Here is a 23,519-nt window from a genome sequence, read left to right as displayed (position 1 = left end):
TGGGCCCCAGAATAAATACTCTGGAATTCAGGCAGCAGAGCTAGCCCAGCTAAGCCCAGCTGGACACGAAACTTGGAGCACAGCCACCTAACCAGTACCAAGACCAGATCAGCAGACTGCGCCCCCCGCACTCCCTGTCCCGGCCAGCTGACACAAAGTTTCACGGGACTAAATGACTGTTGATTTAAATCACTGAGTTTGGAGTCTGTCCTTTCATGGCACCACATGGCAATAACTAATAGAGTTGGCTAATAGCTAATACAGTTAATAGCTAATAGCTGATACAGTTGTCTCTTTTGTGTGAATCTTTGCCCTTGAGAATGGAAACGATTGACAAGGTGAACTGTAGGTCAAAATCTGTAGAAATTACCTACATTCATTCCCAAATATTTGAGTATAAAATTAAGTCCAATCTCCATTTAAAATACACGCTGAAGAAGCGACCATGCATTCAAGTGAGATTTTTTTCTAGACATAATTGTGCCGAAACCACTCAAAGGCTTTCTCGCTTCTCCCCCAAAATTGTAGAGGCTCAACTTAAAGAGAGTTTTATGTAAAAGGCTGAAGACCAAACCTGGCCACAGATTTGGAGGAAGTGAAGGCAACTTTTGGCACGCAGCCCCTAAGTGTTTGGCAGGTAATGTGATTTTCCCCTTTTCCTTTTGGCTTTTCTGCCTTGCCAAACATGCTCTGGATCCATTTACATATGTCCCTTTACCTATACATAGTCCTCCTTTTACAGTCAGGCAAGTTACATCAACATATAAATGCTACAATTTCCAAGAGATGATGCAAGCTATCATTAAGCATATTTCCCCATTTGAAACCAAAACCAAAGAAAAATATTAGCTAGCTCGGGTTCAATACACATTTTCAAAGTCACGCAAATCAAGTCTGTTTACGTTATTTCTAACGCCCAACCTGGCCTAAAAGGAAACTAATAAGGACACTTAAAATGTGAATTCCGGGCTATAAAATGGAACCTAGAGAAGTGTTTTGTGTGTCGTGGACCAGGCTGTTCTAACCATTGCTGAGCACTTCTATTCTCCTCCTTTTTCTTTCTGTAGCTGCAGTTTCACCGGGTGCGTATTTCAGAGAATAATTCTGACCGGAGGAGATTAAATAAATAAATACAGCAGATGAATCCACTATTTTACAACTATTACATTTCTTTTTTCCAGCTTGCTAGACATTTGAGAGACCATTCATTTTGACTTTTCTTCGCTTCATGATTCTTGATACAACTAATTGTGAGCTCACCTCCCATGGGGTTAATCTACAGGAAAATACATTAAGATCCTGATATACTGACTAACGCATCCATCCATCCATTCACTGACTTTTGAAGACCCTGTATATTCAAGCCACGATGCCAAATGGTCTAAGGGAGCCAACAAGAATCCCATGGGGTTGTGACTCACAAGGAGACTTTTCTCCATTGCTGCTCAAGTCACATTCTTCCAGGATGTTCCCTGTCCCAAAAAAATACTCACAGGGAGTACCCACCTTTCTATCTTCCCAAAACATCCATCCTATACTCCCAATTTCTCATGTTTTGGGCAAGGAACACTTTAAGGGTCTCAAACCAAAGTGGGGTGCTTGGGTAGCTCAATCAGTTAAGTGTCTGACTTTTGATTTTGACTCAGGCCCTGATCTCAGGGTGGTGAGATTATACCCTATGTCTGCTTAAGATTCTCTCTCCCTCTTCCTCTGCCCCCTCCTGACCAGCTCTCTGTTCTATTTCTAAAAAGGAAAAAAAAAAAAAAAAGTTTCAAACCAAACTAATTGAACATAGACAAAAGCAGATAAAGCCAGAGCTGTTTTAGTTAAAAGCAAAAAGAGCCAGAGTTCAGGATGCTGTCCAGAAATCCTCCCCTGACTCTCTACCCATCATCCTTTGCCAGGCACCCTTGGATGGGGTTTCTACTAAGCACACTTAGAAAATTACTGGTTCCTATAGGCTTGCCTGATTGTTCACAATTGCAAGAATGGCTGCAATTATTTCCCTCCCTATCTTTATTTCTTTGTAACAGGATATTTCTGCTCTTCCAGAGAGAAGAGAAATGAGGCTAGAGAAATGAGTCTATTTCCCCATCCTTCGCAACTAAACTACACTTGGGACCTGCCGTCACCAAGAGAACGTAGAGAGAACAGAACAGAAAGAAGCTACAGTGTGCATTTTCTAAGCCTCAATCTCAAGAGGCCTTGCAATTTTACACTTTCCTTCTAGGAAACCTGCCATCTTGTGAGAACCAGCCTACCTAATGTTCCAGATGTGAGACAATGCAGAACTGTCCCTGCTGAAGTCACCCCACACCAGTCTGTCCTAGTCATCCCAACAACTGACCACATGCATTTGAGTGAGCCCAGCCAAGACCAGAAGAACTTTCTAGCAAGTTTCAGCCCAAATTGCAACTCACAAAATTGTGACATGAATAAAGAACTATTGAGTTTAGGCCAGCAAATTTCAGAGTGGTTTGTTACCTGGCAAAAGCTAACGGATACATCAAGTGCTTTTCAAAGGTAGAATTGCATGAACCCCTTTTAAAAGGAAAAATAGGGTCACCTGGGAGGCTCAATGGGTTGGGTATCTGACTCTTGATTTTGGCTCAGGTCATGATCTCCCATCATGAGATTGAGCCCCACATTGGGCTCCAGACTGGGCATGAGCCTGCTTAAGTTTCATTCCCTTGCCCTTTGCCTCCTGCCCACTCCCAGTTACTCTCACTCTCTCTGTCTCTTAAAAAAATAATAATAGGGGCACCTGGGTGGCTCAGTAGATTAAGCCTCTGCCTTCAGCTCAGGTCATGATACCAGGGCCCTGGGATCAAGCCCCTCATTGGGCTGCAGGAAGTCTGCTTCGCCCTCTCTCTGCCTACTTGTGATCTTTGTCTGTCAAATAAATAAGTAAATAAAATCTTTAAATAACAATAATAATAATAAAATCTCTTAAGATCTCATAGAATGTGTCCAAGGACTCAATTTTGGAAACCATTGCCTGAGCAACCCAAATATTAATCTACGAAAATGTTTATAGTTGAACATTTTCACTAGAAAAGAATGTCATATTTTTAAATTTAACAAAGTTTAGTCCCAGTTAGAATCAAAACAAAAATGAAAACATTAAAAAAACAAAACAAACAAAAAACAACCTTCCAGGGCACCTGGTTGGCTCAGTCATCTGCGTTTTGTCAAGTCATGGTCCTGAGACCAGGACCATGGAGTCCAGCCCCACATGGGGCTCTCCACTCGGTGGGAAGCCTGCTTCTCCCTCTTCCACTTTCCCTGTTTGTGTTCCCTCTCTTGCTGTCCTTCTCTCTGTCAAATAAATAAATAAAATCTTTAAAAAAAAAAATACTTCTAGGGTTCAAAGACTCCAGAGACTCTGTCTTTAGATTCCAGTTTGAGACGTTCCAGAACTATGGATTTTGAAAATCAATTTGAAAATACTGTCATTTTGTTCTCAAGTTACTTCAAAAGCAAACTTTTTTTTTTCCCCCATGTAAGCTCTACACCCAGCATAGGGCTTGAATGCATGACCCCAACTCAAGAATCACACACCTTGCCCACTGAGCCAGCCAGACGACCCTCTTTAAGAGCAATTTTGGCCACATTATGACCTTGAATGTAAGAACATTGACATGAGCTTAATTTGTAACTGTTTGTTCCTCATCTCAAAACCTACACACTGGGAGAAAGGCATCTTCACTGTGAGCCAAATCTAATCACACATTTCTCTCGCCATCGTGGGCCTCAAATGTCTTCTAAGTATGAGACGAACCCCAAGCAAACATCTCCTCTCTTCGCACAGCATGCAAACGGGAGTGTCATTGTTTTTTTTAAAACAGTCTCCGGGACCACAGCTCAAAAAAGTCCTTTTAGAGAAGTTTCCATAACCCCTCATCCAGAGGGAAATAAACCACACCATTTAGATATTTTCCCCTTAAAATCTTGTTAGATTTGATTTCAGTAGATTTAGATTCTATTTTTAAGAAAACACACTTAATTTGGCCGGCACACTAAGTCTATGTCTTCATATACAGGAAAGGCAAAGTCTGCCAATGACCCTTGAGCTGTGACCAACTTCTCCTCCCTGACCAGAGGAGGTCTTCATTCTCCTTTACCTGCAGGCAACATTCCATATCACTGAAGACGACGGGTCTCTACAAGGAGAGCTGAATTGGAAAGGACTGGAAACGCTCAGTTTTGTGATTTGATTCTTGACTCTGTGATCCTACAGCATGCAAAGGTGAGGTTCATTCCTGCCATTAGTGTTTTAGGAAGAACCGTGAGTACAAATACGGACAACATCCAATATTTCCCTATAGTCGGTTAGTTTGTCCTAAGGCCGACACACCTGGTCTACGGATTTTTCTAAATCAACCTGCTGGTTCAGTGAAGGAGGAATCCACTACTACTTGACAAAATTATTTGTCCTCCTGTACTTCCAGTTGTTTGAATAAATTCGTTGGTCATCACAATTAAAGCCACCCATATAATATAATAGCCACCCATATAATAACTACGACTGAATGACTCTGCTAACATCGGATAACCCTCGTGGAGCTAATTGCTCCTTCACAGTTTTAACTCAGTCCCACAGCTCTTCAAGACAGTTCGGTTTACTTTTATATCTGTCCACAAAGGATTTCTTTTTTAACAGTGACTTTTATAAAGTTTACAAATAAATGTATTGCATGATTTAATGATCTACTTCAGGTAGATATATGTCACTAAATTTAAAATACAAGATCTCATCTATTTGCACACATTTTACCTTGAGTGTTCCATACCCAAAATACTCAGAAAAGAGTCAGACATGGAGAAACTGCGATGGAAACGAGAATTCCAAAGGGAAATCTCAGCATTTGCTGAAACTCACAGTGGCCGGCACCCCATCAAGTTGTCGAGCCCCATGATTCGACACCAAGATCCCATTCAAGCCATGTTTAACTGCCTCCCGGGCATCATCACCTGGAAAGAGCAAGACAGCCATTGTATGAAAAAGGCAACTTAACAGAAGGCTTGGGTTTAGAAGGTGAAAGGTCCCAGTCAAAGAGAGCCTGAGTTCACACATCTACACCTTGCTCAGAACCTTTAGCATAGAAATACATGAGTGCTCAGGTCAAGAAGAGTAGTGACAGTTTCCTTGGCCAAAATGTTAGCACATATAATGATCATGAGATAAAATTAATGAGATAAAATCATGAGATAAAATCTCATGAGAATCATGAGATAAAATTTTCAATAGACAGCCAATTGACATGCAGTTAAAATTAATTTATTCTCACAAGAAAGTACTCCTGCTAAGTAATTTTATTATTTTTAATAAGATCATACCATTTAGCATTTAGCAAAATTATTCCTCTGTAATTTGGATAGCATTAAAGAATACATAAGTGGCAAGCACCTGAAATATAACATGGAGGGAACAAGTCTTTTCCAAAAACATTCTTTAACACAAAGTAGTATTTTCATTAATTATCTTATCTTGTCTTATCTTATTCTATAATTAAGTGTATTTTGCCCAATGAAGTATATAAAAATGTACAAAAGTATACAAAAATAAAATTATATGCTATGTCTCTAATCATGCTTCAAAATATAACAACTTCTGAAAATACAGTTTTTAAATAGATTAGGGGCTCCTGGGTGGCTAAGGCAGTTAAGTGTCTGCCTTCAACTCGGGTCAGGATTTTAGGGTCTTGAAATCAAGTCCTACATCGGGCTTCCTGCTCATCAGTGTCTGCTTTTCCCTCTTCCTCTGTCTCTCTCCCTCCCATTATTTCAAATAAATAATATCTTTTAAAAAGTAAATTAAAAAAATAAAACAGATTAACATTCTCTCAAATCAATTTCCAACTCATTTATTATATTGTATATTTTAAACTCTTATATGTTCAGCATGCTCCCAACAGCAAACTGTTTAGTCGCTAACCAAATCAGAAAAGTAACAATGGTTCTCAAATTTAACACTCAAAAATACTTGGTCTAAGGTTGAGGTGAAAATCAGATTTGGGAGATGTAACTGGATGGATATAGAATATTGTATACATTCATAAATTAAGCAGTGGAAATCAAGGGCAGATCTAAGAATAATAAAAAAGAAAAGACTCATAAAAGGATCTGTAATTCTGAGTATTTTAAAATTTTATGTTAAAACACCATTTTTTCTAAGTGGTGTTTTATGGAATGTTAGTTTTTGAATATTCCCATTTAAAATATGATGGTATTGGGGTTCCTGGGGGGCTCAGTGGGTTGGGCCTCTGCCCTCAGCTCAGATCATAATCTTGGGGTCCTGGGATCGAGCCCGGCATCGGGCTTTCTGCTCAGCAGGGAGCCTGCTTCCCCCGACCTCTGCCTGTCTCTGCCTGTGATCTCTGTCAAATAAACAAATTAATTCTTTTAAAAAAAAAAAAACTAAAATAAAATAAAATATGATGTTATTGTTATTTTTCTTCTAAAATTACAGTAGATGAAAATGTAAAAAAAACCTCATGTTTTAGGGACTGAATGTCTGTGACTCCCAAAGTTCATATGTTAGAACCCTAACCTTCAATGTGATAGTATCTGGAGATGATGCCTTTGAAAATTCATTAGGATTTGATGATGTCATTAGAGTTGGGCTTTCATGAGGGCACGGGGGTCCTTATCAGAGAACATTGGGGAGCTTGCTGACCACCTCCCTCCAGTCCTGTTCACACGAAGAACGGGTCATGTAAGCACACAGGGAAAAGGAGGCCTCCACAACCTAAGGGAAGAGCTTACATCAGAAACTGACCAGGCTGGAATCCTTATCTCAGACTTCCAGCCTCCACAACTATGAGAAAATAAATGTCTGCTCTGTGAGCCACACAGTCTAAGGTATTTTGTTATGGCAGCTAGGGCTGATCTAGACATCACATGATTGTCTTGTTGTTCTTGTTAGGGTTCACCTTTAAGGAATGTTCTGATGAGCCATAAGATACAATGAAATAATATGAAAGGTGCTCTGCTTCATGACTTGCCAGTGTTTCCCAACGAATTACTTTGTTATCTGCTCACCTCTAAGCTTGTGTTGTGTTATGCATTTTGTTATATTCTCAATATATGATTGATATTCTATATTTAATTCATATTGAATATAAAATCTAATGTTTACATGACGCTGTTTTGGAAAGCATGTTTTAATCCAAGCATGCGGTGCAGATTGTGAGATGTCTCAAGAAACTTCTGAGTCACCCAGAAGGAAAAGGCCCTCACACCGAGGTTGAGAGATGATATTTTTTTCCCAACCCCATTGATTGATTCATACTTTTAATTTTAATGTTGTTTCATATTTGGACCATACATGTTTTATTTCACAGCTTTATTTTCCTGAATTTCTAATTGCATTTTTCTCCTTTTGCTCCAGTTACCATGAGCCTTAAGACTATCCTCAAAATTCTATGGGGCCCGGGTGGTACAGTCTTTTGAGCAACTAACTCTTGGTTTCAGCCTGGGTTATGATCCCGATGTTTGAGATCTGTGTGAGGCTTCACACTCAGCAGAAGAGTCTATTTGAAACTCTTTCTCCCTCATTCTACCCCTCCCCCTACACTTGCATATGTGTGCGCTCTCTCTCTATATATATATATAAATATATTTATATATATAAATATATTTATTATAAATAAATAAATAAATTTTTTTTAAAAAGAGTATCCTCTAATGCTTCAAACTTTCCATTTATTCTATCTAACCTGTTTAAATTATCTTCTTTTCCCTCTGGAGACTTCCCTCCTGAACCCTTTACCTACTTACTCTATCCTGCTCTGATTACTCTCAAGGTTGACTGCTGACCTTCATCCTAAGGATTGCTCCTATTCTCTGTGACTTGAATCTCTTGAAGTCTAATTTATGACTACATTTGGTTTAAGTTCTCATTTGTGTATAGTACATTAATTCCTTTGTAAGCTCCTAAAAAGGGATCCATGCATGGTAAACCTATGAGCACCCAAATAACTTCTTTTGTCTTTGGTGATTGGATTACGTATAATATTCTAGGTTGAAAATCCTTTTCCTTAGAGACATTGCTCCATCATCTTCTAGTTCCCATTGTTGCTACAAGAAGACTGATGCCAGTTTTACTCCATTCTTTGTAAGTAACCTGCTTTGTTTTCCCTCTTGATACCCATTATCCCCCCTGAAATTTCACAAGGGATATAATAAATTATGATTTGTTTTCTGAGTCTAATGGCTTAAGTTTCCAGCATTCAGACACTGTCTAACAATTTATTCCTTGCCTCTTTCCTTTATTTTTTCTATGAATCCCTATCTTCATTATTTAAAATATTGGACATTTTCAAGGGTCTTCAAGACTCTGTTTCATTTAATCATGTTTTCCATTTGTCTTGTTGTTCTTATATATTGTGAGAAATGTCATTGGCTCTCTTATTAAATCAGTAACTTCATGTTTAACTCCAGAAATCATGTTTTTAGTCTTTGAGAACTGGTTTTTTCGTACTCTGATTTTCTTTTCATGGAAGACTCTTCTTACTTAGGTATACTTTCAGCTTCTCTGAGTCTATGATTTGGAATTTTTTAAAAAGTTATTTCTTCTTGTTTTATTTTATCTCTTTCCTCTGGGATCAGCTTCTCTGTAGATTAATCTTGGTCTTTTATGTTTTAGTGTTTCAGATATGCCTTATGATGCTACATTTTCCACTTATGTTTGAGGAAGAAAGATTTGGGTCACTGCTTTGGCACTCTGGACTGTTTTGTAAATCACTTTCATTCTTTCCAAGTCTTTGCCTGGAGTAGAAACTCTTGGAGCTCCATGTGAGACAACACAAGGAATGTTAACTAAGGGGCTACTGGACTATGAGCTCCTCATGTGTCAGAATTGAGAACAGCATCATTACATATTTTAAATGTTATCCATCCCTAGGTTGTCCCAGCTAACCATTCATTTCTTTAGAAAGATGGAGCTACTATGCCACATTGCCCATTGGTGCACAGGGGATGAGGAAAGACAGGATAGTTGGCTATTGTAAGAGTTTACAAACAGAGCTCCCATGAATCCCATGACTTTCTTTCCACTTCTCATCCACCGTCTCTGTCACACCTGCAGACTAGATGCCCAGCGCCTCCCCACCATTCATTACAGAATCTCCCCCAGCTCCTCCAGGGCACTCTCTGAGTGTATCTGGAGGGACAGTTTTCTTTGCACTTTCTTCCTATCAGCACATTCCCTTACGTTTTGTTCCTATCATAAATTTCGTGAAGTTTCTCTGCTGTGTGTGCCCATTTTCCATTGCTTTGCTGTCATAAGACTTATGTATTTTTGTATTTCCATACTTTAATTTCAGGGGCATCGTGGCTTTGATGAGAGGGTATGTGTATATATATATATACTCAGTCCATCAACTGGAACAAGAAGCCCAATACATTATCATTTAAAACATGTTTGGGGAAATGGTCCTCTAAAAACATTTGCCTTAATACAATGCAAAATGTATTTGGAATTGGGGAGGTTTGCTTTGGTTGTCTAATTGTGTGCATGATACCAAACATCAAGTCAAAAGTAAAAAAAAAAAAAAAAAAAAATCAAAATATATGTAGTTACAACCAATGTTTTCAGAAATTGAAAATTATCAATAAACTAATCCTATATAGTATGAAAAAGTTATTAGCTGCTTAAGCTTAGTAAATCAGGCCACCTGGATCTTGTATCTGAGACTTGCTTACTATGTAGGTGGCAAGTTTCTTAATTTCTTTGTGCATTGGTGTCCTAAACCATAAAAAGGAATAATAATTCACAGAAGATTGGCTTGTGGATTAAATTAGTTGACTGAGTGTTTAGAAAGAGCCTGACACATGTTGAACACTCAGATCAATATTAACTGTTACTATTAATTTCATCTGATGGTGCAGGAAGTATGAACTCAGAAGATGAGTATGTGAAGGAAATTCATTTGCTGGATGCTTTTGGCAAGTTTGTTGGAGTTTTGTCTATAACAATAAATTGTCATCTTCGTCAGGATTATGATTATAAGAAGCCTTTCATTTGAAGTAAGCACTACTTAAGCAAAGTTTGTTATCTCCTATCATTTTGAGTGGTTTTCCAGGTTCTTTTAGGCAGTGCTGGAAATGTAGGGGGAAATGACAGAATGGTTTGCTCAGACGATAAGATCATGAGCATCCAGAGAAGCAAAATAAGAATAATTTATGACCAGATATGAACCCCTTTCATTAGCTGCCTACGAAACCTTGTCCAAAGTTTTACGTTTTATTTTAACCCAGAGAGAAAAACAACCTAGCCTTAACAAGAGGCTGCAAATATTTGGACTTAGCAAAAAGTTCATGAATCTTTGATATTTTTCATTAATCCTTAAAGTTAACTCCTACGACATTCCACATAAGTTAATTTGCCAGTTAATACATTAGTTGACTGACAATTACAATAGTCAGTAGGGGATAGCACTGTTTGCTATCTTATTGATATATTATTTCTATTTTTAATTGAAAATACCAAAGTGAAATATAAGTACTCAAGATTTACCCTCAAGCCCTTGGAGCTTTTGACTCAGGACTCTGCTATCTCACAGGAATTTAGTAACTAAATCCTAGCTGCATGGCAGTTTTGAGCATAATCTGGAAACACTGAGTGAATATCTTTGAGAGTGTCGTGAAAAAAAAACACATACAGGAAAAGAGTTAGTTATAGTTTTTGAGAAACAAAAAGCTACTATGGAAATACCACAGAATAGTTTTAAAAGTATTTTTTAAATTTTAAAACAACTCTGAAAAACATCATGCCTTTGTTCATAAAGCCATTTGTTTATTAGCATGAGTTTTAGCAAAAAACAAATCCTATCTCAAATATTCATTTGGAGTTTGTGTTTAAGTTTTCCAAGGGCAGGGTTTAACCACAGCAAGAGATGATTATACCTTGGACTTAATTTGCATTTGTTAAAATGCAATTATTAAAATGTTGGTAAGGGGAAGATGTTTCATTGAGCTCCTTCCAGCTACCTATGATTTCATGTTCCTGCAAACATATTCTCTACCTTTCTGATCAGGAAAATGGAAGAGGATGGCTGACTCTCCATCCACCCATGACTTCTGGATGAAGATCTGTGAAAGAGGGAGAACCAGATTTCCCAGAACTGGCCTTGCCTCCACCCACCCCCCTTTCAAGATTGAGTTTATGCGTTACTTGATGTAGTTGTTGTCATGGAGATAATTCTTGTTTGTTAAGTAAATGAAATAAATAGTTACAGAAACACTAGACAATATAAACTGTACGTGTATAAATAAGTTATTTCCTTTCAAATGCCCAGTGCCCTATCTCTCTTTCTCTTGCTTTTGAGCTCTTTCTAACTAAATAGACTCATAGCTTTCACTGAGGATTCTACTCGGTTAACATTTGGGCCACTCTATTCTGTGTAAAACATCATGAAACAGGTAGAAAGAAGTCATATGATCCATATGCGTGAGAACAAAAAGAGGTAACGGTGGAGGTGATGATCTTAGCTGAGATGACCCCAGAAGGAAGTTCTAGAACCCAGAGTATTTTACAACATAACACATGTTGGTGAAGTCTAATTGAATAGATTTTCATCATATCCTAGAGGACAGAGTTCTAGAAAATGGTATATACTGGGAATCCTAAATGGAGAAATTGGGTAAAAAAATTAAATTACCTCATTCTTTTATATGTTCCTTATTTAACTTAGGCAAATATGAACCAAGACCAAAACTTCATTCTTCTTTTGTGCTTTAAGCGACTTTCTCCAGGCCCCCACTATGATGAGAGTGAATTCAATACTTGAAATGGCATTAATTTTCTAATTCGAACATACTTTCTCATTTTCTTGATGTCAGCCACAGTCATCGCTTGCCTGGGCAGCAACCATTTCTTAAATGTCCCCCTGACCACAACGTTGCCAACTCTATCCATTAGGCTCATTATACAATGCTTGATTTTTCTAAAATGTTAATTTGATTAAGTTGATTCCACGATCAAGAGCCTCAGTGGTTCTCAAACCTCTTGTAGTCTACATGTTTCATAAATTTTCACTCAGAACTGCTTTATTTTGCCATTATTTCCCTCCGAGTCTTTCGACAACAAATCAAAACTCAAGCATTATCTTTCATTCTGAAATAAAACCTTCCCTAACCCACTAAGTGTCCATACCTTATTTTAAACCCCACCCTAAAGTTGCATATCTGTCTGTAGCATCTGTAACATCTTATTGCCCCCAAATTCTTGTTTATATGTCTGTCTCCTACAAGAATGGGCTCTCCTTTTGGCCGAGGACCTCAAATTACTATCTTATTCTTAACTTTTGCACACCCTAAACATGATAAATATTTACAAAATGAATGCCTGAGCGAGTGAATAACTGAAGGGATGATTGAATGAATGAATGGGGAAGAAACTTCATGTTAGTTTTCTTTAGTATCTACAGTTGAAGGTAGACACAGGAAGTCACACTAACAATCACGGATGACAATATGGATACTAGTCAAGCAAGTGAAACTGTTTAAAGGTGGCTCTAACACCAAGATCCACTCTTTGAAGTATAATTCACAGAAATTTTGAACTAGAACAATGAACAACAGGGAAGAATGTAACAATATTTTTTAACGGCAAAGATTAAGACAGCTCTGGATTTAAACATATCTCCACTACTTAAAAGCTTTGCTGGTCCCATTCTTTTACTTCTATTACTTCATTTCTGCATACTTTAGGATTAAATAGATAAAACCTGTAGCATGCCTACCGCTTTATAAATAGGAGCCATGTGACTCACATATTCAAATAAAACTGATGAAATGTTTTGATTAAAAGTTGTTGACCCTGAGATAAGTTAACAGAATCTCTCATCTCAGAGCCACTTCCTTAAACAGTTACATTTAAAATAATAAATGAAGTTTTCTATATATCAACTAAAAAATGTTTTCAAAGGCAAGAAAACACTTTTTTTTTTAGGGTAAATACATTTATACTCCAAATTATTGAAGCCATTGGTACTTCCCCATGGGATTTGAATACATATGGATGCTGGGGAAGCAGTCAAGTTTCTTAATACCCATGACTTGATATTTGAGGATTTTAATGTCATAATCAACCATTCTTTATGGGGAGGTGATATGGGATTTCCCACCCTCAAAAATCAGTCCTAGGGGCACCTGGATGGCTCAGTGGGTTAAGCCTCTGCCTTCAGCTCAGGTCATGATCTCAGGGTCCTGGGATCCAACCCCGCAAAGGGCTCTCCCCATCTCTCTCCGTCTGCCTCTCTGCCTACTTGTGATCTCTCTCTCTCTCTCTCTTTGTGTGCCAAATAAATAAATAAAATCTTAAAAAAAAAAAAAAAAGCAGTCCTAGTCATTGGTACCTGCAGGGGACAGGAGAAAAATAGAAAAGGCTCTTAAAACAGGTCTGGTTGTCATAATATCATCCTTGGATTTCTTCTTGATCTGAGAGCAGCTTGTGGAAGCTTTCAGACAAAGCAAAGAACTCAAAATATTTTTTCCATATCTTGCCAAGCTCTGTGATTTCGTGATGGCTCCAAGATAAGGCAGCTGCATCCCATGTTACCATGAAGGTAACTTCTTACTTCATGAAAGCCCAGCTCTTCGGTTTTACCTAAGAATGAAGAACTATTTACTCACTAAAATCAATAGCGAGAGTTGAGAGGTGGAATGTCTCCTTAGATTTCCATGTTAATTGTTCCTGATTATTTTCTCTTAAACATGTCACAATCATGTAGCTACAAAGAATCATAAGATCAGTATGAGAAATATACAAACCTCTCAAAATGCCTTTTGCAACAATTGGGAGAGATGTCAGCCCCCTCAGCCATTTAATATCCTCCCAGCTGATAGATGGGTCTATTGATTTAGTGACATATGTAGCAAGTCCACTGTTGTCTCCAAAATTTTCCTTAGGAGAAAATGCTAAATCATTGGTTTCAAAATTTTTCATTCTGAAATAAACAGATACATAAAATCAGAAAATTCTCAAAGTTAGAGATAATTTTACAATGACTCATTCAAAGAAAAATGAAACATCACCTTTTTCAAATCAATTGGATGTTCCTCAACCATCTGTAGATTGGTTGCGTTCTTATTTCCCATGTTCTCATGTAAGATTCCAGGCTAATTGTGACAATCAAGTAGACTTAGTTGGTCACTTAAAGTTTATTGTATGTCTTAAGCTATGTTTATATAGAATAAATCAGTTTCAGGGAGAAATATATGGGCAAATTCCAACATCTCTACCTTTTTAAGCCAATCTATGAATATAGACAATAGATTTGATGCTATTTCAAGCCAGGAATGCATATTCATTATAACAACAGATATTTGCATGTTACATTACAGTTTACAAAGGACTTTCATAAACCAATATTATCACAATTTTTAAGAAAACTTTCAGAAAATAAAATTGATACTTTATGATTCCCATTTTATATAGAAAATAAAAACAGAAGTGCAGAGCAAGGTGTCCCTACATAAGAAACCAGCGTTTAAGCTCCAACCTGGATCTCTGGACTTTTAATTCCATTCACTCTGCTCTGATCTCATCTGCACCTTGGTGATTGCTTTTGACTTCAGGAAACTTTTCAATGTCCTTACACAAAATTCTAGAGGAGATTGGACCTGCGGTAACATCAGTTAATACCTTCAGTCTGCTGTGACTATAGACTCTTTCTCCTGCCCTCCTGTTATGGTGGTGGTGGGCACAGGGAGAAGTGGGAAGTGTTTGTCAGGGATGAGTTGTTATCTGTTGCTTTTCCCTCCTCCATTTAGGTTGTTTTCTCTGAGGCTGTCTGCCTGCTGACTCAAACTTCCCGATCTTTCAGACAATCCTGATCAGGGCTTGAGCTATCCAATTACTAAGATCTTCATCTCTTTGCCTATGATATAACTGTTAATTTATGTACCAACTTGATTGGACTAAAGGATGCCTAGATAGCTAATAAAACATTATTTCTGGGTGTGTCTGTGAGGATATTTCTGGATGAGATTTAATTGGTAGACTGAGTAAAGATGATAGTCCTCATTTTTGTGGGTGGGCTTCATCCAATCTATTCAGATCCTGAATATAAGAAGAAAAAGTGGAGGAAGGACAAATTTGTTCCATGTGCTTAAGCTGGGGCATCCATCATCTCCTGACCTTGGACATTGAACCTACTGGTTGTTAAGCCTTCAGATTTAGACCTGAACTTACACTATCATCCTCTGGTTCTTGCCTTCAGACTCAGACTAGGACTTAAATCATTGGTTCCCATGGTTCTCAGACCTTAGGGTTTAGACTGGAACTACACCACTATTTTCCTGGGACTCTAGCTTATAGACAGAAGATTTGGGGACTTCTCAGACTCCATAATTGCATGAGCCAATCTCTCAAAATATGTGTGTGTTTGTGTGTACCCTACTGTTTCTGTTTCTCTGGAGAATCTATAATATGTGACTTTCTCCTGCTCCTGGAGCCTGAGTAATCCCCCGCACAACAGACTTGAAGTGTCAAAGATTTTGGCATATAAATACCCCAGCTCCCTCATCCCAAGAGGGCTAACTCTGAGACAGGCTGTACATCATCTCCAGGATTTCCCATCAGGATTAAGGTTCAGTTGCCTGCAACTGAAGCTGTCTTGGTAACATGCTTACTGTTTTGCTGCCTTTCTTCTTTGCGCCATTTTCCCACTTCTCTGCCAGTATTCCCTTCATCTTCCAAAGGAACTACTTGCATTTAAATCACTGGTACATAATTTCCATCTAGGGGAACCCAAACTGAGACACAACCACACTGAGTTGCTGCTTTTCCCTCTAATTTTGTTGACCCAACTTAGACCACAATTTCTAAGACTCTACTACTGGCTCACTCTACATCTGAAATCTTTTCTCTTGGCTTAATATCCTGATATCCTGACTATATTTTGGCAGTTCCTTGAACTAGGGACAAAGTTTTTTTTCTGCTTGCACCTCAGATCTCTAACTGAATGGATGACCATCTAGATACACAATGGCATCACTCTTGTGACTTAGCTGCTTAGAAACCCAAATCCAATTGCAAACTTCATTTCTCTGAAAGGCTGTCTTTGAATGATGACAGTGACCTGGATTCACCTTTCTTCTCTGCACATTATAAATTACCCTGCTAGCCAATCCCCAATTTGGGTAAAAGTACAGCTGTATATTAATCTCTGGCTTAGTCATAGCTCTTTCTTTGCTTCTACTAGCTCTGCCTTTGAACATATAAAGGATTTTGGAGCAATGATTATAACAATTTTTACATAAACCTAGAAGTACATAAGCACATTATTTTTATTTTTTAAAAGACTTATTTTAATACAAACTAGGTTTAGTGTTTTTAACATACTTTCAGCTGGAATAGCTGGTTGTGTACCTCAAGTGGCATATATTATCATAAGGGCATGAAAATTCACTTCCCACCAAATTCTACTCAAGTCATTTGCAAAGTTTTCTCAATAAGGATTCAAGAGTTTGTCCTATAGTTTCATTGACTCGTGTGGCCATTAAAGATAATTCTAAGAAAATTCTAATTTCATGAAAGTCATACTGGTCCCCACCCACTTATGGAGCTTTGGTTTGGATTTTAGCTGAAATATTTGGGCATTTCTTTTTATCAAACCATTTAGGGTTGTACATTTTATCACAGCCTTTGGTATTCTGTGGTTGTCTTAATTTGAATTACAGTACGCTTTTGGTCAATAAACACATTCTTATTATGAAGACCTATTCTATTACCTAGAAATGGTATTAAGTGATATTAAATTCCAAACTTTTAAATAATATTGTGAATAAGAAAAAGGTTCGGTCTGTCTATCTCATAGCAAGACTGGTGGCAGGGGGAAGAAAAACATCTGTATGTGTATATACTCTGCATAGCACCCCACCCCCATCCCAAACAAGCTACAGTGTTTCAGCAGGGGCGGGGTGGAGGGGCGAAATGGATAGGAAAAAACAGAAACATGGATAAAATTATATAAATAACTGTTGTTATTCTTGGATGGTGAAATGCAGATCAACACTTGAATGAATGTTGCCTTACAGAAATTTCAGTGCACAATGAAGCCTTGTTGTTACTCTAAAACGTCGTTCAAAGCCAGAAACCAAGAGAAAGTTTTCAGATATCTTGACAGAGACCCATGATGGAGTGTTTTACCAGGGCTTCTGAAGGAAACCTCCATGAATACTATTTTTATGCGAATTATGACACCTACACAAGAAACACGTAAAGTAGCTGTTGATAACCGAAGTATTCCATTTCTTGGGGAAGGAAAAGAGCAACATCAAAATATTAACACAATGACTTGGAACTTAATGCTCCAAATCCTGAGCTGTTTCATGACCCAAAGGCAAGGAAAAGAACTGGCTTTGTAAGGGACTCATTGTGCCCTGAATGGCTCCCAAATATACTTTTTAATCTATATAGAAATTATTTTAACTTTTAGTCAAGTTAGCCTCATAAGAATAGTAACAACTACTAAAGAAAGTGAAACATCATTGAATAACGAATAGTAACTCTAATGATAATATTATTGACAAATATATGTTATTTGCTCTAAGTATGGATGAGAAGACATTAAAGACAAAGCTATGCATCTCCATAATGTGAAAGAAAATATAAAACATTAACCAGTAGAGCCCATGACATCAACACAATATGAGAGAGAGATTCATAATACGTACAGAAATTGGTGCATGGGCCACTAGTCTTTAATGCTGATTAGGAAACACTTATATTGAGCACATAGCCCTGCTAATTTCTTCCTCAATGTGCTGGACTATTAGAAGAAATGGTCAGGGCATGGATTTTAAGTTTGAGCTCAAAATCTTGATTAATGTTTTAGCAGTCATGTTTTATTGGATAAATTTCACATGATCTGGTACATTTTTATCGATTGATTCAACATTACTTCTTGAGCACCTACTATGCGCCAGTGTTTTGGATTGTTAGGATATACCGGTAGGCAAAACAATAAAAAAAAAATAATAACCTGGCCACCTAGGGTTGACATTCTAGCAGGGGGAGACAGAAAATAAACAATAAATATAAATAACTATGGAACATGTTAGAACGTAAGGGTTATATAAAATAAAGAAAAAAAACTAGAGCAGAACAGGAGGATGTGAACTGGTAGAGGCTGAATTTGAACGTTTAAATATCATAATCAGACCAGCTCTCATTGAGAAGCTACCTTGTAAAGGAAATTAGTGGAACATTGTGACTTTATTTGTTTCCTGTTTCCACTATAACAAATGACCACAACCTTTAAAATGACACAGATGAGGGCTTTAAAATGATACAGATTTATTATACTACAGTTCTGGAGGTCAAAAGTACGAAATGTATCTCCCTGGATTAAGCTCAGGGTGTTGAAACTCTTTCTCATTCCACAGGCTCTAGGGGAAAATCCATTTCCTTGCCTTTTCCAGCTTGCCTTTTCCTACATGCCCTGACTCCTGATAATATCCCTCCAACTTCTGCTTCCATCATCATATCTCCTCTGGCTCTTGACACTCCTGCTTCCCTTGTCTAAGGACCCTTTTAATTACATTAAGCCTACTGGGACAATCTTCCCATATCAAGGCCCTTAACTTAATCACACGCAAAGCCAGTTTTGCCATGTAAAATAACATATTCATCGGTTCCAGGGATTAGGACCTAAATGTCTTTGGGAGGTCACTATTTTGTTTAACACAGTTATATTGTGAATGTTTTCCTAAACCAAACAATTTAGAGGCTGTTGGCCCATGTACCCAGTTCTCCTTCACAAACCTTTCTCTCCCCGCAGCCCCTGCCCAGGGTCCCCACCCATATTGTATCTCTATTCTGATCTCTACCACTCACATTGGTTTCCCCTTAGAAAGACACGTAGATCCATCCTTGATGTCAAAGCGTAAAGGAAGGGAGGAAGTCAGTTGTGCATGGATTGGAGGAAAGGCATAAAAGGCAGACGGAGGAGTCAGTTCTGAGGCTCTTAGACACCAGCAAGCCTGACCTGTTGAAAGGACAATAGACCAGCCCATGCAGCTGGGAAGAGTGGATGGAAGTGAGGGTGCCTGTTCATGGAAAGCTCCACAGGCCACTTTTATCACCAGAACCCTGGGAAGACAATGTCCATCCTATCTTTTTCTGCATGATCTGTTCTGGCTGTCATGATTAATGAATCATTTCAGGGCTTATAGTGCCATGATCACCTGATCACTGAAAGGGAAGGTGTCGTGATTTACCTTGATCTTAGTCAATGACTGGAAATGTCTTTTTTCCCCTTTCAGCTGCCCTGGTACTCCACGAAGGACCCAAATCTTTACCCAGGGTAAATGAACCATCTCCCTGGGGTAGTGAGAGAGAGGAAAAAGGCCCTTCCCTCAAAGTCTGAGAAAAGCAGTCTCGGGAACCAGCCTCATTCCTTGCTTCTTGCAAGAGCAGATGAGAATTCCCCTTACTCCCCCTCAGTTACAGGAACCTCTGTGCCATTCATAATGCACACATACATGTGTTTTGCATATAGACCAAGCAGACACTACCGAACTCCTGAACTCTGGCTGGTCCCGGACGCTGAGAGTCAGGACCCTCCCCCACTTCGCCCCCCTCCCCGCCCCCCTCCTTCCAGGCAGAGGAAGTAGCTAGGGCTGGAAGGAGCCACGGCTTCACAGACTCATTCTTCTCTGGATTTCCTGCCTCTCCCGCCTGCCAAACCTCACTTCTGAAAAGCCCGGCTTCACCTTCTATGAGTCAGGTCAGTTGCGGAAAAAAACCTGATTTCATATCAGGCTGTAACGCATGAGCTTTTTGGTTGTATGTCGCCTCAAGCGGAAGCCTGGGTCTCCCATTAGTGCTCTCTGCCCTCGGCTGCTGAATATGGGCTGCTGAGGAGGGGACCAGAGGGCACTGGCCTGCCCTGAAGCCCACAAGGACAAACAGGGCCACTGTGCACTCCAGGGGCCCGGGGCACCAGGCCGTGGGGTGTTTCCTGTGTTCTCCGTAACCTGGATGTTTGCTCATTATTTGATCATCTTCAGATGGGAGATGTGACAAGCTGGGGAGTCATGGCCACTCCTGAGCACATCGACAGCTGAAAAGGGTCTTTGTCTCATGGTCCTTCTCGTCATCTGGGCTGGAGCCCAGGAGCAAAGGAAAAGGGGGAAAAAGCAGACCAACCTTCCAGCTCCTGACTGAGTGACCTGGCACCGGAGAAGCAAGTGATATGAGCTAGAATTCATTAACAACCGTGTCATCTCCCCTGTCTGAGTAGATACCACCGTGAAACACGTTTTGTTATCCAGAACAAGAAAGTGCTTTTTAAGCCACAAAAAAAAAAAAAAAAAAACCCTACCATATTCTTTGTTATTGTTGTTGTCAGTAGCCGTAGTAGGGAGAGGAGGAAAAGGAATAGCAAATTCTCTTTCTAATGTCCAAAGGGGAAATCATGAGGAATGTTTCCTGTCAGAAGTGTGAATAGTGAGAAACTAATTATTTTAGAAAGTTTAATAAGTAAGTTACCAAAGTAGAGAAATAAGGTGAATACAGATTTCATATTAGGGAAATTTGAAGCCATCTAGTTCTGGTGAATTTGGCAAGAAGTATGAATATGTCAGGACTTTTGTTTATGCTCCTCTTCTCTGAGAAAGACAAGAGTGTTTGGGTAACCCAGTGTCTGGGATCATGGAACGGGGTGATTGACAGCTCTGTCAAGGAGAGTGCTTTCTCTTTTGTCATTGGGTTACTAAAGGTACCATATACACAAATAATATCCAAAACCCACCTGGAAGTATCCCAGAGGTCGCCTCTCACGGCTAATTTATATATGGTTCAAGGGCAAGATTTCATGCACAATAGTTTATACTCAAGCAGGTGTATACACCACAGAGCATATCGTCAATCTACGATACTCAGATAAGACTGTATATGGACTTATGCGGTGGTTGAAATACATGTCATTCTATAATATCTGTGGAATTCCTACTTTCTAACCACCTTCTTTCCCTTCTATGGAATGCTGATTTGGTTTTGAAATCTTTTGGATCTTTTTTTATATAGACAGAGTAAGCAATGGCCCTTTGTAAAATGAGATCCAGGATCCAAGGAAGGTAACCTTTATCATTTCACACATTCTGATGGATGCTTTGAAATCCCGTCATCAGAATGTCCTTCATTAAAACTAAGATCTTGACTCTTATTCAAATAGTTTTATCCCTGAAAGTTATTAGTCAAATACTGATATGAAAAAACTCAAAAGGGTTTGTTTTTTTTTTTTTTTTTTGAGGGGACCTGGGGGAAGACAAAAAGAGAGGCGAAAAAAATAGGGAAGTGAAGGTCTTTCTCAGTAAACTCCATGAGTTCCTAGTTTTGACACAAGATAATTCTAGTCTTAAAATATTACAGGAAAAAGGACAATTCCTTGTTAATGTACAGGCTTAATGACCTGACAAAAGCATCACAGTTCCATTTGGCATTATTAGATACACCAAGATAAGTGAGTGAATGAGTGAATGAATGAATTCTGACCCATGGATGAACCATGGTGAAAGCGGAATATTGCTGAAAGAAGTAGGAGATAGGGGATCAAATATGTGGCTTTTTTTTGTCTCCATTCTTTTAGTTTTTTTAAATCTTCCTAGACACGGTTGTTCCAAATACAATTAAAAATAATTGTGGTGGCTCTTTGATTTCAACAGGCAAAGAAATGCACTTACCTCTAGAACCCAGAGCCTATCATTCCTCAGCAAGATCCCTGCCAACCATACTTCCGGACCCATGTTTTGTGAAGGTCTAATTCCCTATGGCACCCATGTGGAAACTGGGGGGAAAATCCCTTTGGAGCTGGTACATGACAAGAGGGAAGAGAATTAGAAGACCAGCTCAGGGGCCCAGTGATCAGAGACCCATAGTTACCTGAGTTGAGGTGGCAGCTTAAACCTATTACGCACATCGTCAAAGCGGTTCCCCAGATAAGGAGTGTCCACTGTCAAAAATATGGCCTTGTAGCCCTTCCGCTCCGCCCGCTGCACTAGCTGCTTGGTGACCTCCCGGTCCTTGTAGATGTAAAGTTGTAGCCAGCGAAGGGCCTCAGGACTGGCATCTGCCACTTCTTCAATTGAGGAGGTGGACCAGGAACTCAGCATCATTCCAGTTCCCAGTGACCTGCAGGCTGTGGAAGAAAAAAGATGAAGACAAGCCTGGCATTTCCCCCACTCCAAAGCCTTCAGGTTGTAATTCAAGGGGCAGAGACATCTACAAGGGCAATTAGGCAGTAAGAAGTCAATTCTTTAAAAAGTTGGAAATTTACATTCCTTCTACACTCTGCATTGATCTGGGAGACAAAAATGAGCCAAATAGATGAAGACCTGCTGTGTGTAAGTATGAAAAAATTGGAACAACCTGAATCTCCAGATTTAGGGGATTGCATACACTTTAATTCATATATAAAATGAAAGAAACACACCCATTAAAGATATTACTTTTGTGATCATTAATTTTGTGCATCAACTTGCCTAGGCAATTGTTCCCAAAATTTGCTGGAATATGCAGGTTATTGTTCTGAAGGTATTCTATAAAAGAGATTAACATCTAAATAAGTAGGTTTTGAGTAAGGCAGATTGCTCTTTGTAATGTGAATAGGACTCATTCAACCAACTGAGGGTCTTCCCTGAGGATTAGTAAGCAGATTCCCTTCAGACTCAAACCATATCAGCTCTTCCCTAGGTCTCCAACCTGCCAGCTTATCCTTTAGATTTTTTTTAAAAGATTTAATTTGTTGATTTGTCAGAGAAAGAGAAAGGGAGAGAGCACAAGCAGGGAGAGTGGCAGACAGAGGGAGAAGTGATGTGGGGATTTGATCCCAGGATCCTGGGATCATGACTGGAGCTGAAGGCAGACGCCCAACCGACTGAGCCACCCAGGCGCCCCTACTCTTTAGATTTAGGACTTGCCAGTCCCTGCATGAACCACTTCCCCAAATCAATCCCCCCACCCTCACCTCTCTTTCTCTCTCTCTCTCTCTCTCTCTGTACACATACATACTCTGTTTCCGACTATTACAGTTATAAAAGAATAATAATATTGGTGGACACAGAAAGATTTTCAAGATATATTTTAAAAAACCAAAGTCTACAAAATGACACCTACAGCATAATTCCACATTTGTACAACAATGATGCTTGGTATATAAACCTAAACAAACTGATTGCTAATGATTAGTCAGAGAATTACAGTGAGTTTGATTTTTTTCTTCCTTTTTAATGTTTAAAATTAAACGTTATCTTTAAAAATTTTGTTCCAGGTGCATTCTATCATTTCTGTTGCATTTTAAAATTTTATAAAATACATATGCTAAACATTCCAAATAGACAGCAGTGTCCTCACTGTGGGGAACTTTTTGTGCAAGATATCAAAAAATGAGCTCAGTGAAAGTGAAAAATAATTAATTTAATAAACTCACCTACCCGAATGTCTTAGAGAACTTGAAAGAACAAGGGTGATAGGCTTTTCACTAAAAATAGGTGAAAGGCAGTAA

The 23,519-nt window shown here is 38.8% G+C and overlaps 1 protein-coding gene across 1 annotated transcript in view; it reads right to left on the bottom strand.

Annotated features, from left to right (window-relative positions):
• HAO1 (hydroxyacid oxidase 1) overlaps window positions 1–23,519 on the bottom strand; it is a 49,484-nt gene that overhangs the window by 4,150 nt on the left and 21,815 nt on the right. The window contains exons 3-5 of the mRNA XM_004751540.2: window positions 21,899–22,154; window positions 13,780–13,955; window positions 4,883–4,974 (exon numbers count right to left, since the gene is read on the bottom strand). Coding sequence (XP_004751597.1) covers window positions 4,883–4,974; window positions 13,780–13,955; window positions 21,899–22,154 — 524 coding nt within the window. The remainder of the gene's footprint in view (window positions 1–4,882; window positions 4,975–13,779; window positions 13,956–21,898; window positions 22,155–23,519) is intronic.

Source organism: Mustela putorius, unplaced genomic scaffold, assembly GCF_011764305.1.
Source record: "Mustela putorius furo isolate JIRA1106 unplaced genomic scaffold, ASM1176430v1.1 tig00000874_pilon_pilon_pilon, whole genome shotgun sequence".
Taxonomy (NCBI): Eukaryota; Metazoa; Chordata; class Mammalia; order Carnivora; family Mustelidae; genus Mustela; species Mustela putorius.
Note: the sequence above shows the minus strand (reverse complement) of the source record. Positions and strands in the feature narration are given on the sequence as shown.